General features: G+C 33.5%; 1 protein-coding gene across 1 annotated transcript in view; it reads left to right on the top strand.

Moving 5' to 3' along the window:
* Positions 1-3108: 3108 nt before the first annotated feature.
* LOC128026696 (uncharacterized) overlaps positions 3109-18004 on the top strand; it is a 48342-nt gene continuing 33446 nt past the window's right edge. The window contains exons 1-3 of the mRNA XM_052613962.1: positions 3109-3390; positions 6293-6423; positions 11096-11267. Coding sequence (XP_052469922.1) covers positions 3312-3390; positions 6293-6423; positions 11096-11267 — 382 coding nt within the window. The 5' untranslated portion in view covers positions 3109-3311. The remainder of the gene's footprint in view (positions 3391-6292; positions 6424-11095; positions 11268-18004) is intronic.

Below are 18004 nucleotides of genomic sequence, written 5' to 3'. Positions count from 1 at the left end.
TATCTGACGTCAGTAAAGCCAATGTAGGTCAGATGTATGTTTGCATTTTCTGATACTTTATTGAAATAGCTCTTCCCCACAGAAGTCAAAGTCTACATTGAGTTTGTTGTTTTCTCATCACATTTGGTTACTTTCATATATGTGTGTTTTTATCTCACTTTTGCCCTTTTTCCTTTACACAGTTCTCACGACACACATATGAAACGTATTGTGTTCAATACTTACATGTTACACATGTACTTACACATAGATTATCTGATTTGGGTGATCTTTGGTTAATATTACTGGTATCTAAGGCATTTAGGGAATTTCAGAGTTAACCATATACTTCTGAAAAGTGTCAGTTGCCAGTTGATAACATCATAACGTCTGACAGGCTGTATTTAACTAGAAAAACTAATAAAACCAGTTTTCAATAAGACATTGACTTAATGCCACTAGTACCATTAGATTAGACTACACTTAAAAACGATCTTAGTAGTTTGTTCAGTTTACTTAAAAAAACACAACACAAATCTTTAGTTAATTACTCAATTGTCATTTGCATTCAATTTTATTATTATTTATATAAAACATTTTAAGTGCTGTTTAATGTGTTTTTATATAAAGGGAAATACCTATTAATGTTGGTTGTTCAGTTATATTTGACATTTAAAAGTTTGTTGATTTTTGCGGTTACCATTACGCTGAAGTGTAGACCTTGTGGTTAGACTAAGATTACTTGAGCTGAAACGATGTTCTTGATAAGCGGTAACTGTGCTGATGCCAGAAATAAGATCACCCTTATTTTTGCATCATTACTTGCATACTACAATAGTTATACTTTGCATCTCAACATGTGTTATGACAAAATTATATTAGTTCTTATAAAAATTACATAAAGGCTCCCCTCTTCAACACAATGGTAACTCAAAAAAAAAAACTCTTTATAAACTCATATTCTCTAAACTCTTTTAAATGCTCAAAATAACTAGACCTCAAACACTTAAACTTTAATGTTTTTTCATTCTCATGAAAATTATGAGAACACACAACTTCATTTACACAAGAGTTACATTGTTGCATGTATGCAACAAGTTGATAAATCATAGAGAATGAAGTTTATAAATTATAGAGAATGAATTTTTTGAAACTTCTAGAAATGCAGAAAGTAGAGTTAGGATAAAGGGATAGAAATACAGTTTTTACAGTATTAAAACCTTTATGCCTATGTAGAGTGTTCCGAGAGAGCACAACGTATCCAAACCAGGAGAGCCAAAAGATCGTCCATCAAACTGAATATCGCCAATGAAAATGGACTGTGCATCAGTGTTACAGTGAACTCTGGAAACAAACAACAGAGTCAACCTTTGCACATTACCATCCCTCCACCTCCAGGTACACTGCATTATAACCAACTACCTGATGGAAAATGCTTTTTGGTTTTGGTTCTTGGTCTATTTTGAATCATTCCATATTGATCCAGTGGCAGTGGGCTCAGTTATGATCATGAGAAGTATGTTTATTAGGTAATTCAGTCATATAAATAAAAATACCTCAATGACTTATGCTATTAATGGATAGAGATCAAAGAGTTTTTTCCTTCATTTCACATAAGAATAAAGGCACAAGGTGAACATTTTCTATTACATTTAATCATTTAGCAGACACTTTTATCCAACGCGACTTACAAATGAGAACAATAGAAGCTCAGATCAACAATGGCTGGGCAATGTGGCCTAAAAATTTTTTTTTTTTTTTCTTTCTTTTTTTATTCTAGCCCAAGATGCATCTAACCATCCAAGTGCACACTCTGCGTTAAAGAGCTGTTCAGATTGAAACACAGCTCCGCAGTGAGTCAGAGTCATGGACGGAGGACAGAGCAAGTGGAAATATATTTTCTAGTCTAGATTAACATTTCGTTATGCCACTGGTTTAGGTTTTTTTGTTCTTATAGAACTTATTTGTAAATAGAGCAGACACTGTCTAACCGTGTCTACACCGGATGTGAGAGTTGTCGTGGAGCTAAAAGTGTGTCTAAACTTGATGACATCACACTATAGTGCCAGATCATCTGAACACAGTGTCAGAACATTTCATCATAAACAGAACGAGCATCAGTTCACTGATGGGATCGTGTCCAGTGTATCCATCACTGGGGTCTGTTGTCTTTTGTCGGATCACGCCACTTGTGTCAGGTTTAGATCTGATGTGAGTTTTTTAATGAGTTATGTTACAGCCCTGCTCATTTTTAATGTCTTTATGAAATATCTGTATTGACCGCATGATCATATCATCGTATCATGTTGAGCCCAATCTGAACTACAGGAGCCCTTAGTGGAGCGTCTGCGGGTGATAAAAAACAAAATAAAACCGATTTTCATTCAAACAAATCGATGTAAACTACACATTGGAGTTAAATTGATAAAAATCAATTTATCACCCAGCCCTATTTCAAGTTTGATAACAAAAGTTCAAACTTTTACTCAATTTAACTATTTTTTTTTCTTATATTTCAGTTTATTTTAGTAAAGGTACATGTTGTATATGTGTCATTTACTATCTTTAAATTAAATTGTGTTATATCATGTGTTTAAGCCATCCTGCTCTCTAAAAATAAAAATTACAAATTATTTTATTTTTAAATAAAACTTGTTTAACCATTATTATGCAGAATAGCCGCTGGTTAGCAGTGTTTTTATATTTATATTTATTGTTTTTTCAAGTTTATTTGTTTAACACAATTTTCACAATTTGAGTTGAATTACTGAAATGAACTTTTCCTCGACATTCTAATTCATTGAGAAGCACCAGTATTTGTACAACATTTGGAACTGCCTTTTATCACTTAATTAAATGTTTCACACATTAAAATGTTCGTGTTATAGGGACTATACTAAACAGACATTTAGAAGTTACAAATGCTAATTATTTAAAATTAAAATAAAGCAATGTAAACACTTGCATTTTCACAGAGCTATAAGTGTGTCCCATAAAGGTAATGAAAAGTTTGACACACACTTCGTGGTCTTCATCACTTGAACACTTGGGCCAAATACAAGAAACGTCAGAGAAGTAGTCAAGTGCAAAGACCGCAAGTGGCTGTTTGGATAAGGCTGTCAAATCACTCCCCGAGAGGACTCGTTCAAGAACAACCCATCATCACTACTGAGTCACACTTTGGCTTTTAGCTCAAGGCTGACAGATCAGTCAACATATAATGGTAAATAATTGTGTCGAGCACGAGTACGACTGTTTAAAAACGTTTTGAATACATCAGGATTACGGGACTTTGGATTTTACACAAAACATCCGATAAAACCTTCCACGGGATGTTTCGCGTTCGGGATATCTGCTTAATGACGATCTTCTCCGTCTCGGTCGTGTTCGTCGGAGCTGAAGGAGTGTCAGGTGAGTTCACTGCTGTTTATCTGTGCTTGCTCCGGTCGGCGCTGCGTGGCTGCACGTAATTTCAAATGTTGAAGATTCATCGTACAGACGTATAGGTAAAGAAGACGGCTCATTAATCGAATGTTCACCAGATGCTACGATCTTTCACAGACGTATCCGCGACGTAGGCTACCGGAGGAATGTTTGTGTATGCGCGTGCTGTCGTGGGAGAAGACGGTAAACTTCGTTTGACGTTTGAATTAAACTCTGGTTTATGGTTTGAGCCCAAACTCCGATAGTCACAAATATATACCCTTTACGTTGCACAAGGCACAAGGGGGACAATTTTTGTAATAAAATAAAATAAAATAATAAACCGTTCCATTTATGTTAATTAAACAATTTAACTACAGTTAGAACTATAATCTAAAACCAATACTAGCATGTTCAGAAAAACATCCCTGTTTTTTCACAAAGCCTCGTTTTTGAAACTACAATTTCATTTGTTTTATAATGTACAAATTTTAAAACGTAGTTATAATATAAATCCATTAATAAACGACAACACCATTTGATGTAAAGGTATCAAACCAACTATAAAATTTTCAGAATATTATTCCCTATGATGCAAAAGGCTTGTTTACAGATTATTTATTATATTGAATCCATATTTTTCATGTTTATTATACTGTATCCACTTTAATTAAACTGATGTCGATAAAGCCATCAAACCAACTGTAAAAATCTCTCAATATTATACCCTACAATGCACAAGGACTGTAAAAATGTAATTGTAAACTTTTCACTATATTAATTATTGTAACTGCAACTCTCTAATCTAAATCAAAAGGAGTATTTTCCATCTACTTTAAAAAAGGCTGGCTGTGATGCCAAAAGGCCCTGACAGTCAATGACAATTTTAATACCAATCTTTTCTACACAGTTCAGCATGGCTGAGAGGGCTAGGAAATTGTCAACAACACCATATATATAACATATAGTGATTGAAGTGAATAGAGATAATTTATAATATAAATTCTGAAATTTATAGTTTATTACAATATCTACATTGATACAGGATACATAGACATACTGTTTTATAAAAAATCACAAACATCTACATATTCATATTCCTAATTGTACAGATATATTTATGTTGAAATGTAGACACTCTCTCTATGTTCAAATCTGCATTTATATACCAAAGATTAGTTTTATATATATATATATATATATATATATATATATATATATATATATATATATATAATAATTTTGTGTTTGGCATCTAATAATACACACACACACACACACACACACACATATTTCTGTGGTGTGCAGCTGTATTTTCAGCATCATTCCTCCAGTCTTCAGTGTCACATGATCTTCAGAAATCAGAAAAATATGATGATTTAATATCAATGTTGGAAACAGTTGTGCTGCTTAATACTTTTTGGAACCTGTGATACTTTTTTCAGGATTGTTTGATAAGAAAAAGTTTAAAAGAAGAGCATTTATTTAAAATATAAATCTTTTTTTGTGTTGTTGTTGTTGTTAAAAATGTTGGGATCAGTACATTTTTATTCTTTCTTTTACTGAAATAATTTACTATTTTATTCAGCAATGATGTGTTAAATTGTTAAGAAGTGTTAGCAAGTATTTACATTTTTAGAAAATATTTGTATTTTGTAATGGCTAATGGAAATTAAGTTTTGGGTTAAATAAATAATATTTAGAGTGCATCAAAATAGAAACCATTAATTTATATTGTAATACAATTTTGCAAGATTACAAATTTTTTCTTTTTTTTTATGGAGCCTTGATGAGCATTAGAGACTTGTATAAAAATGTATGCATGTATGTATGCATGTATGTAATGTATTGAAATGGGTTCCAGGTGTGGTCATCTGCTGCTGTAGCCCATCTGCTTCAGGGTTCGACATGTTGTGCGTTCAGAGATGGCTGTGCGTTAAAATCCCAGTAGATCAGCAGTTTTTGAAATACTCAGACCAGCCTGTCTGGCACCAACAACCATTCCACATTCAAAGTCATTTACAGGATAACTCCACCACAAAATAATTTTTTTTGTCATTAATCACTTACCCCCATGTCGTTCCAAACCTGTAAAAGCTTTGTTCGTCTTCAGAACACAATTTAGGATATTTTGGATGAAAATCGGGAGGCTTGAGACTGTCGAATAGCCTGCCAAGTAAATAACAGTGTCAAGGTCCAGAAAGTAAGAAAGACATCGTCAGGATAGTTCATCTGCCATCAGGGATTCAACCGTAACATTATGAAGCGAAAGAAAACAAATATAACAACTTTATTTATTATTCCTCTCCTTTGTGGCTCTCCAAATATCAGCATAGTGCCATTTTTGACAATTCTGAGCTGTGCTGCTCTAATGCGCTGTTTGCTGTAAAACCGAAGTGTAAACACATGTACAAACATATCCTCGTGGCCCGGGTGATACAGAAGAGTGTACGCCATATGCGCACTGCTCAGATTTTAGTACTGTAAAAAAAAAAAAAAAAAAAAAAACACATAATAATTTGAAAACAGAACCTTGTGCATTATAGGGAATTATATTTAGAGATTTTTACAGTTGTTTTGATACCTTTATGGTTAATGGCTAAATAGTTAATTTAAAAAATCCAAGAAATTAAGCCTTGTGCATTGTAAATGACATATATTTATGACTATGAGTTAGTTTGGGCTCAAAACATAACAGTCACAAAGAGTTTAATTGACAAATTTTTTTTTTTTAAATGAACTAAACCTAATTCTCTCAGCTCGCTTACCGTGGTAGTTTACTATTACAAACAACAGAATGTTACTACTACTTTTATCGAACATTGTTTTTGTTTTATGTTTCTCTCCTTTGGTCTTCATAACCTTGTCCCACTACTCTTGAACCCCACAGAGCTCCCTCCAGCAAGTAACTTAATCTTCAGTTGGGAAACACCTTTCACACTTTATTTGACATGGGAAAAACCAAAGGATCTGGACCCAGATTGCAAAGTGTACTACACGATGATCGTACATCATTCTCAGGTGTGCACCTTTCAAACAGCTACACTTTAATGAAGTATTTCTACTGGTATACTAGTGAACTCCTAAAATGTGTTTCATAGTATAAGTGACCTGAGCACACTTTGTGTAGTACAGCAGCATAGTTTTTCTCTATAACCACACACTTAACCGGGTCTGAGAAGCCCTGAACAAACACTGAACTCAAGTTTATTATGTGTTCTTCTCCATCTGACGTCAGTAAAGCCAATGTAGGTCAGATGTATGTTTGCGTTTTCTGATACTTTATTGAAATAGCTCTTCCCCACAGAAGTCAAAGTCTACATTGAGTTTGTTGTTATCTCATCACATTTGGTTACTTTCATATATGTGTGTTTTTATCTCACTTTTGCCCTTTTTCCTTTACACAGTTCTCACTACACACATATGAAACGTATTGTGTTCAATACTTAGATGTTACACATGTCCTACACACAGATTATCTGATTTGGGTGATCTTTGGTTAATATTACTGGTATCTAGGGCATTTAGGGAATTTCAGAGTTAACCATATACTTGTGAAAAGTGTCAGTTGCCAGTTGATAACATCATAACGTCTGACAGGCTGTATTTAACTAGAAAAACTGTTACTAAAACCAGTTTTCAATAAGACATTGACTTAATGCCACTAATACCATTAGATTAGACTACACTTAAAAACGATCTTAGTAGTTTGTTCAGTTTAACACAACACATATCTTTAGTTAAATACTCAATTGTCATTTGCACTCAATTTTATTATTATTTATATAAAACATTTTAAGTGCTGTTTAATGTGTGTTTTTTTAGTAAAGGGAAATACCTATTAAAGTTGGTTGTTTAGTTATATTTGACATTTAAAGAGTTTGTTATCTTGATTTTTGCGGTTACCATTACGCTGAAGTGTAGACCTTGTGGATACTTGAGCTGAAATGATGTTCTTGATAAGCGGTAACTGTGCTGATGCCAGAAATAAGATCACCTTTACTTTTGCATCATTAATTGAATGCTACAATAGTTATACTTTGCATCTCAACATATGTTATGACATAATTATATTAGTTATCATAAAAATAAATAAAAGCTCCCCTCTTCATCACAATGGTAACCAAAAAAAAAAACTTTCATATTCTCTAACATTTTTTAAATGTTCAAAATAACTAGACCTCAAACACTTAAACTTAAATGTTTTTTCATTCTCATGAAAATGATGAGAACACACAACTTCATTTGCACAAGAGTTATGTTGTTGAATATGTGCAGCAAGTTGATAAATCATAGAGAATGAAGTTTATAAATCATAAAGAATGAAGTTTATAAATCGTAGAGAATGAAGTTTATAAATCATAGAGAATGAAGTTTATAAATCATAGAGAATGAAGTTTATAAATCATAGAGAATGACGTTTATAAATCATTGAGAATGACGTTTATAAATCATAGAGAATGAAGTTTATAAATCATAGAGAATGACGTTTATAAATCATAGAGAATGACGTTTATAAATCATAGAGAATGACGTTTATAAATCATAGAGAATGAAGTTTATAAATCATAGAGAATGAAGTTTATAAATCATAGAGAATGACGTTTATAAATCATAGAGAATGAAGTTTATAAATCATTGAGAATTAAGTTTATAAATCATAGAGAATGAAGTTTATAAATCATAGAGAATGAAGTTTATAAATCATAGAGAATGAAGTTTATAAATCATAGAGAATGAAGTTTATAAATCATAGAGAATGAAGTTTATAAATCATTGAGAATTAAGTTTATAAATCATAGAGAATGAAGTTTATAAATCATAGAGAATGAAGTTTATAAATCATTGAGAATGAAGTTTATAAATCATAGAGAATGAATTTTATAAATCATTGAGAATGAAGTTTATAAATCATTGAGAATGAAGTTTATAAATCATTGAGAATTAAGTTTATAAATCATAGAGAATGAAGTTTATAAATCGTAGAGAATGAAGTTTATAAATCGTAGAGAATGAAGTTTATAAATCATAGAGAATGAAGTTTATAAATCATAGAGAATGACGTTTATAAATCATTGAGAATGACGTTTATAAATCATAGAGAATGACGTTTATAAATCATAGAGAATGACGTTTATAAATCGTAGAGAATGACGTTTATAAATCATAGAGAATGAAGTTTATAAATCGTAGAGAATGAAGTTTATAAATCGTAGAGAATGAAGTTTATAAATCGTAGAGAATGAAGTTTATAAATCGTAGAGAATGAAGTTTATAAATCATAGAGAATGACGTTTATAAATCATTGAGAATGACGTTTATAAATCATAGAGAATGAAGTTTATAAATCATAGAGAATGAAGTTTATAAATCATAGAGAATGACGTTTATAAATCATAGAGAATGACGTTTATAAATCATAGAGAATGACGTTTATAAATCATAGAGAATGAAGTTTATAAATCATAGAGAATGAAGTTTATAAATCATAGAGAATGACGTTTATAAATCATAGAGAATGAAGTTTATAAATCATTGAGAATTAAGTTTATAAATCATAGAGAATTAAGTTTATAAATCATAGAGAATGAAGTTTATAAATCATAGAGAATGAAGTTTATAAATCATAGAGAATGAAGTTTATAAATCATTGAGAATTAAGTTTATAAATCATAGAGAATGAAGTTTATAAATCATAGAGAATGAAGTTTATAAATCATTGAGAATGAAGTTTATAAATCATAGAGAATGAATTTTATAAATCATTGAGAATGAAGTTTATAAATCATTGAGAATGAAGTTTATAAATCATTGAGAATTAAGTTTATAAATCATAGAGAATGAAGTTTATAAATCGTAGAGAATGAAGTTTATAAATCATAGAGAATGAAGTTTATAAATCATAGAGAATGAAGTTTATAAATCATAGAGAATGACGTTTATAAATCATTGAGAATGACGTTTATAAATCATAGAGAATGAAGTTTATAAATCATAGAGAATGAAGTTTATAAATCATAGAGAATGACGTTTATAAATCATAGAGAATGACGTTTATAAATCATAGAGAATGACGTTTATAAATCATAGAGAATGAAGTTTATAAATCATAGAGAATGAAGTTTATAAATCATAGAGAATGACGTTTATAAATCATAGAGAATGAAGTTTATAAATCATTGAGAATTAAGTTTATAAATCATAGAGAATGAAGTTTATAAATCATTGAGAATTAAGTTTATAAATCATAGAGAATGAAGTTTATAAATCATAGAGAATGAAGTTTATAAATCATAGAGAATGAAGTTTATAAATCATAGAGAATGAAGTTTATAAATCATTGAGAATTAAGTTTATAAATCATAGAGAATGAAGTTTATAAATCATAGAGAATGAAGTTTATAAATCATAGAGAATGAAGTTTATAAATCATAGAGAATGAAGTTTATAAATCATAGAGAATGAAGTTTATAAATCATAGAGAATGAAGTTTATAAATCATTGAGAATGAAGTTTATAAATCATAGAGAATGAATTTTATAAATCATTGAGAATGAAGTTTATAAATCATTGAGAATGAAGTTTATAAATCATTGAGAATGAAGTTTATAAATCATAGAGAATGAAGTTTATAAATCATAGAGAATGAAGTTTATAAATCATAGAGAATGAAGTTTATAAATCATTGAGAATGAAGTTTATAAATCATTGAGAATGAAGTTTATAAATCATTGAGAATGAAGTTTATAAATCATTGAGAATTAAGTTTATAAATCATAGAGAATGAAGTTTATAAATCGTAAAGAATGAAGTTTTTAAATCATAGAGAATGAAGTTTATAAATCATAGAGAATGAAGTTTATAAATCATAGAGAATTAAGTTTATAAATCATAGAGAATGAAGTTTATAAATCGTAAAGAATGAAGTTTTTAAATCATAGAGAATTAAGTTTATTAATCATAGAGAATGAAGTTTATAAATCATAGAGAATTAAGTTTATAAATCATAGAGAATGAAGTTTATAAATCGTAAAGAATGAAGTTTTTAAATCATAAAGAATTAAGTTTTTGAAACTTTAAAAAATGCAGAAAGGGGTAGAGTTAGGATAAAGGGATAGAAAATACAGTTTTTACAGTATTCAAACCTTTATGCCTACGTAGAGTCTCCCAAAAACATGGAAACTAGTGTGTGTGTGTATTTGGAGAAATGTCTTTATATAGTGAAAGAGATTAAAAATGCAAAGTCATTAGTCATGTTTTTGTGCCTAGTATATTATAATCAATATTATTATTATTTTTGAATGTTTTATCATCTCAGAAAAGATTTAGCTTTAGTTTTTAGTGTTCCTGAGGCTCAGTGGTAGAGCATTGCATTAGAAGTGCAAAAGATTGTGGGTTAGATTTCCAGGGAACACGTTAGTGCAATCAATTATTATTATTATTATTTTAACTAAGTCACTTTGGATAAAAGTGTCTGGTAAAGGCATTAATTTAGTTTAATGTAATATTTTTATTTAATTTTAGCAAAAATATTTTGGAAAGGAATAACATGGTTTTCATAAGAAACAAGTGACTCATCTGCACTCTGTAATGAGTAATGCACACACACACAGAGTAACACAAAATGAACAATCAGTGCAATCAGACTGTATTTTATAGTAGTAATTACATGAAAATCCTCTGTCGCCAATAGAACTGTTCTGAGAGAGCCAACAATTTCCAAACCAGGAGAGTCCAAACTTCGTCCTACAAACTGAATATCGCCAATGAGAATGGACTTTGCATCAGTGTTACAGTGGTCCCTGAAAATTGTGGAAACAAAAACCGGAGTCAACCTTCGTACATTACCCTCTCTCCACCTCCAGGTACACTGCATTATAACGACCTGATGGGAAATGCTTTTTGGTTTTGGTTCTTGGTCTATTTTGAATCATTCCATATTGATCCAGTGGCAGTGGGCTCAGTTATGATCATGAGAAGTATGTTTATTAGGTTATTCAGTCTTAAGTCATTGAGGCATTTTTATTTAAATTACACTCTAAAAAATGCTGGGTTGAATACACAATTTGGGTTATTTTGGCAACCAAGCGCTGGGTCAAAAAGGGACGAACCCAACGCTGGGTCTTTTTAACCCAACCGGTTGGGTTATCATGTTTATTGCTTTTTTATGGTTTAAAATGATTACATTGCAGGGTTTCAAAAACCAGAGCGGGTGTTTATCACTGTATTTCAGAAGGAAAACTACTGCATTTAGAAAATGTTCAATTTTATTTCGCATGTGGTTGAAAAGGCAGCGTTTGTGAGCTCACCGCCACTTTGCAGCCGTTACCGTCAAAACCCTTACCTCTCCCGCTCTTAGCGCCTCCTGCTGGAGGAAAGTTAACTCGCAGAGTGCCACCATGCATTGAGTTTAAGGATGTGAGGAAAACACTGCATTGCTACGTTAAAATGAACCCAAATTGAGCTAGGCATTAAACCTACAAATATTGTTCATTTTAAAAATCTCTTTTACACACAAAAAATAATTCTTAAAAGGAAAATATTAAAAACAAGAGAAAAGTAACATGCAGGAAAGGATGGCATTAACAGCTACACAGTTCATAAATAAAGCATTGAACATTTGTTGAATATAACTTAAGATCAGATTGGACTGTTTTCAATTGTATGGATTGTATAAAAATATACGAAAACACTATTATACAATAAATGTACAATTAGTTAAGTTCTTTGTCAACTATTCTAGCATGACAGTACACAAATAAGCCACAACATTAACATTGATTCAAGATTTTTATTCGTCACATACAAAATTATATATAGCATATATAACTAGCAGTGATATTGTGAGTCAGGTCCACTCCATGGACAGTGCAATTATTAAAGAAAACAACACAGATGAAAATATACATAAATATAGCCATGTAAGAATGAAATAAAAGTAAACAATAAAAATATAAGAATAAAATAAAAAAAAGGTTTATATTGTAGAATTAAATATATAACGCAAAATGTGCATGAATGTAAACTGTAGTCTTAAATATTAAGATACCCAGGAATGTACAAGAAGCAAATGTGCAAACAGGGTGACACTGTCAGTGTGTCTATGTGAGGTAGTGAATAAAGTGAAAAAGATAAAGTGAACATTAGGTGGAGGCATGAGGATGTTAAGAGGCTGGTTTGATGATATAACATTTAACCTGTGTGTGTGAAAGAATATGAGCATGTGTATGAAACTATTTCTACTAAACAACACAGAACAAGCATTTAACATCATTTTTACAAATAATACACTTACAGTTTGTTTCATAGTCCATGAATACAGATCATGCATCACTATTCGTTTTCATGATCTCTTCAGCATAACTGATGTAGTCATGAAGGGGTTGTAAAAGGTAGTAAATTAAATTATGCCAAATTAAGGCCAGTAAATGGTTAAAAGGTAGTACATTTCCGAAGCCCCATCTAACTGGGTCTATATCATGGGTGTCCAAACTACAGTCTAGTTTTTATTGGCCCGCAGCCAGGGTCCGAAATTAACACCCGCCAAGCACCAAGTGCGGTTAGATTTTCAGATTGGCGAGTAAATCTCAAAAGGCCATTCAGCCACACTGGCGGGTGAATGTTCATCATACCAAAATAGTAATACAAAAATATTACAATTGCCTTTTGTAATGTTATGATGCCTGGAAATGAGTTCAAAACTCCTGCGAATCTAGAGCGAGCGAGCAAGCAAAAGCGCACATGCAAACCGTGTAGCGAGCGCACGGCAGAGAGGGAGAGACCTTGCGTGTGTGTCTCTCTCTCTCTCTCTCTCTCTCTCTCTCGCTCTCTCTCTCTTGCTCTCTCTCTCTCTCTCCTTCTCTCTTTCTCATGCAGTGGTGACACGTTCATATAAACTGCACCTAAACGCTGTAAAAAAAAATATTATGACATTTTAATTGACTGACTCACGATCTTCGCAGTAGTGAACGTGCCGGAGAAAAATGCATTTCTTATGGATTAGCCTGGCTAGCCTACTTTTATTTACCGTATTTTTAGGACTATAAGTCACACCCGAGTACAAGTCGCATCAGTCCAAAAATACGCCATGATGAGGAAAAAAAAACATATATAAGTCGCACTGGACTATAAGTCGCATTTGTTTAGAAACAAGATAAAACATTACCGTCTCCAGCCGCGAGAGGGCGCTCTATGTCTTCAGTGTAGACTACAGGAGAACTGAGCAGCATAGAGCGCCCTCTCACGGCTGGAGACGGTAATGTTTTATCTTGGTTCATTTCTCTTAGTTCATTTCTCTTGGTTCAGTTCAAATTCATTTTGATAAATAGGTCGCCCCTAACTATAAGTCGCAGGACCAGCCAAACTATGAAAAAAAGTGCGACTTATAGTCCGGAAAATACGGTAGTTTTGAATGGTTCTGTTTAAAAGTAGAAATTTCAAGCTTTCTGTAGATAATAGATATAGGATATTTCTGATTTGTTTAGGTCTGTGAGGCGAGTAGCCTAGGCTACCTATACGCTGCAATATCTTTTAATGTATAAATACCCTTCTGCATCCAGTCTCTAGAGAAAAATGGTATATCTCCCGAACGGATATTATTATTATACCAAATAGGTGTATGGGTGTGCCAAGTATGCAAGAAATTAATAAATTTTTCCATACGTTTGAAATTGACTACTGTGTAGGCCATGATTGGACCAAAAGCTTGCAAACATTGTTTGTTGTTTAGACCAGAAAACTGTATATCTTGTAACCTGTATTTGCCAGCTAAGCTCTCCTCTATCTCTCTCCAAGGAACCCTAGAGAGCAGGTCTAGCCAATCCTTAATGAATTTGATTTGAGAGGACCTATGATACAATTCGAAATTCGGAAGCGCTAATCCTCCATTATGTTTTGCACGTTGCAGTGTTTCAAATTTCAATCTGGGTTGCTTGCCATTCCAGATGAATTTACGAATTTTAGAATTGAGTTTGTGCCAAAACATTTTAGGTGCAGGTAACAGAATCATGGAGCTAAGAAAATTGATTCGTGGCAAAACATTCATTTTAACACTCGCTATTCTGGCATGTAATGATAATGGCAACGAGGTCCATTTTTGGAGATCTTGTTCAACCTTAGTTAGAATTTGCAGATAATTGGCCTCAGGTATACCATGGAGGGAAGAGTGAACAACAATGCCTAAGTAATTTAATGAAGATTGTATGGAGATATTACAAGGTAGTCTAACTTTCTTAGCAATGCTATTAAGTGGAAGCAAAGATGATTTATCCCAATTAATTCTGTACCCAGAGAGCCCACTGAACTTTTCAAATACCTTCAGTATCTGGGGAAATGAAACTTGGAGATCCGAGATAAACAATAAAATGTCATCGGCATATAGTGATATATGTTGCTTGTGAGAGTTAATTGAGATTGAACAGACATTTTCCTGTCTTATCAGTTGGGTTTGGGGTTCGAGTGACATTGCAAAAAGCAAAAGGGATAGTGGGCACCCTTGTCTAGTGCCTCGTTGTAATTTTAGTCATAACAGAGGCCGTGGGGTTTCTATATAGAACTCTTATCATGTTTATGAAGCCTTCGCCCAGACCAAACACCTCCAAAACAGACCACAGGTAGTCCCACTCCAGCCTGTCAAATGCCTTCTCTGCATCCAACGAAAGAACCGCAGCTGGAGTGGGACAACCCTGTGATTCATGGATGACATGCAGTAGTCTCCGAATGTTGTCCGCCGCTAGTCTATTAGGCATGAAGCCAGGTTGGTCAGGATGGACTAAAAAATTCAAATATCGCTGTAGTCGCAAGGCGAGAATTCTGGCGTACATTTTTATATCCGTGTTTAGCAAACTAATGGGTCTGTAGTTTGCGCAATCCGTATGATCTTTCCCTTTTTTGGGTATCAGCGATATAAGTGCCGTATTCATCTGTAGGTGAAAAGCGCCCACCTCTTCTGCTGCGTGGATGGCAGTCAGGAAGACCGGTCAGAGAAGATCAAAATATTTAAGAAATAATTCTGCAGGGATCCCGTCTAAGCCTGGCGCCCTGCCTTTCTTAGCACCTTGTAACGCCCCTTTAAGTTCCTCCAAAGTAACTGGCTGTCCTAAAGATTCAGCTTCCTCATGACTAAGTCGAGGTAGAGTAAGAGACTGCAAAAAGGCAGTACAACTTGAACTTGAGGGATTAAGTTCAGACGTATAGAGTTTGGAAAAGAAATCGGAAAATGAGGAATTAATTTCTTTACTATTCCCAACCAGTCCTTTAGAAGGGTGCTTAATTTTTTCAATGTAGGCTTTTGCCTGATTTTGCTTCAGTCTTAAGGCTAAAAGTTTGCTCGGTCTGGCACCACAAAAGTAATAGGACTGCCTGGTTCTGTGAATCACAAATTCTGCTTTCCTTCTCAAAAGATCGTTCAATTCCGCTTTAAAGGCCATAAGCATCTTATAATTAGAATTAGAGAAAGAAGATTTTAGTGACAAATCAAGTTTTTGACATTCTTTTTCTAAATGGTCAATTCTCTGATTATGTGCCTTTTTTACGTTAGTAGCAAAGGCTATAGAAAAATCTTTGATAAAACCTTTTGTAGCTTCCCAGACAAAAATAGGGTCTTCAACCGAACCAATATTAAATGAAAGAAATTCGGACAGACCGGTTTTGAAGTCTTCATTAAACTTGTTGTTCTGTAAAAGAGAAATATTGAAGTTGTGGACGGCGAGGAGTCTTGTTTTTTGTTTCCGTACATTAAACTGACACTATACAGAATTTAAAAAAAAATGGCTGTCAATTCTATATGTTGTTATTTAGGAAAAGGAAGGAGGTTTGGACGGAGCATAAGAATCCTACGACCATCGCGCGCATGGGTCAAGTGACCTCCCCCAGTGTTCCCTGGGTTTGACAATAGAATCACGACTGTTGAAGTGAAAGTTAAGGACAAGTCTTATGTGCGACCTGTGGCAAAGGTTGTACAGCTACCTGTGATACCAGATTGAAATTGACTTGCCTTTTTATAATGTACAGATTTCCTCATGCTTTAGAAATCTGGGGGCGGCTGTTAAAAAGGCCTGCTGTAAACAAGCTTTTATTTTGAAGTTTTCTGGTGATCAGCCAGTGTTTGAATGTGATGTCATTGCAGCAACCTAAAGACACTACGCTCCGCCCATTTCCAGCAGGTGGCAGTGATTAGTGTTTGGTAGAAATAGCCTGCACCGAGTAGGTGAAATCAAATGTACTCGAGGCTTTCTCAAGTGTTGGTATTGTGTGCGTATGTTAGATGAACCAAGTAAGTTTATTTATGTACTTCAGCTTTTGATAGCTGTGACCCTTCTGAATTTTAGTTGATATTCATTAAGGTACTTTAAATGCAATTACTGGTTGTCATCACACATTCTTATGTAGGTTGTTCATTTAAGTGTATATTGCTACCTTCTTTGTATGAATTTACCTACTTTATTGATTTGTTTATACTAATTTGTTGTTATGTCTTTTGTTAAAGACCACACCCAGATGGAAACACCAATGTAATGTCTGCAATAATATGGGCGAGATTAGTTTGTGTCTAGCTTTTTATTCGCTCGGAGATATCTGTTAAAAACTGCCATTCTGGGAAGAGAACGCAGGTTAGTATATCGCGATATACACTGCACCCGTAGCAGATGATTTGTTAGACACACTAGGTAAGAAGTGAGCGCCATCCTTTGTATTTCTGTTTTATAGGTAATTTAGTTAGGGTGCCGGATGCACTGACGATTTCGGTTTGTGTTCTACATTTTTGTTTTGGTTAGATTAGGTTTAGATTAAGGATTGTTTTGTTATATTTTGTTCTTTCCTTTGGCGCCACTTTTTGTTCTTTTCCCATTTATTATTTGTTTGTTGTTTGTCTTTGTTTATATCACATTGTACCAAGCGCACATTTATTGTTGTTCTGACTGGGTCCAGTGGCCTTTTGGCTTTTTGTGAATAAAGCCCAGTTTATTTTTCCCTTTAAAAGAGTCTTGTCATGTGTTCTTCCACCATACCCCCACCTTTAGCAGTACGTTAATATATAAATGTTGCGGTACATGCCCTAGACACTTTCAAGTACGTAACATTAAATGGGGGCTTGTCCGGGATCTTTAAATTTGATATATATTTTTCCTGAGATATTAATTACTGCTGGTGTGGATGGTGGAATATCCATGTTCAGTTTTTTTTTTTTTAAAGTTAGTGTTGTGCGAGGTAGTAACTAGTGTGTGGGGTTTAAAACCTTAGCTTCAGGAGTAAGTATGGCTGATTTTGATTTAGACACTTTTGTCAGTGCACCTACGGTTGAGCAGTTAAATAAATGTAGAAAAGATGACTTGCTGCGTATTGCTGCTCATTATCAGATTGCTGTTTCAGGGCAGCGGCTAAAAAGAGAGATTAAGTTTACTGTGTCTCAAAGGTTGGTGGAGCTAGGTGTTTTAGTGTCGCCTGCAGTAGTTGGTGAAGGTGTTGGTGGTTGCCCTGGCGAAGAGGAGCGAGGTGGAATGGCTGAGGTAGAGGATTCTGGGGCCAAGGCCACTCTGCCGCCCTTTGAGCCTTTTTCTCCGGGCTCGGCTGAGTCTGGAGGAGGTGATGTGCGGCTTAAAGT

The sequence above is a fragment of the Carassius gibelio genome, chromosome A13 (genome assembly GCF_023724105.1).
Source record: "Carassius gibelio isolate Cgi1373 ecotype wild population from Czech Republic chromosome A13, carGib1.2-hapl.c, whole genome shotgun sequence".
Lineage (NCBI taxonomy): Eukaryota > Metazoa > Chordata > Actinopteri > Cypriniformes > Cyprinidae > Carassius > Carassius gibelio.
The sequence above is the reverse complement of the archived record's forward strand: the minus strand, read 5'-3'. Positions and strand labels throughout refer to the sequence as shown.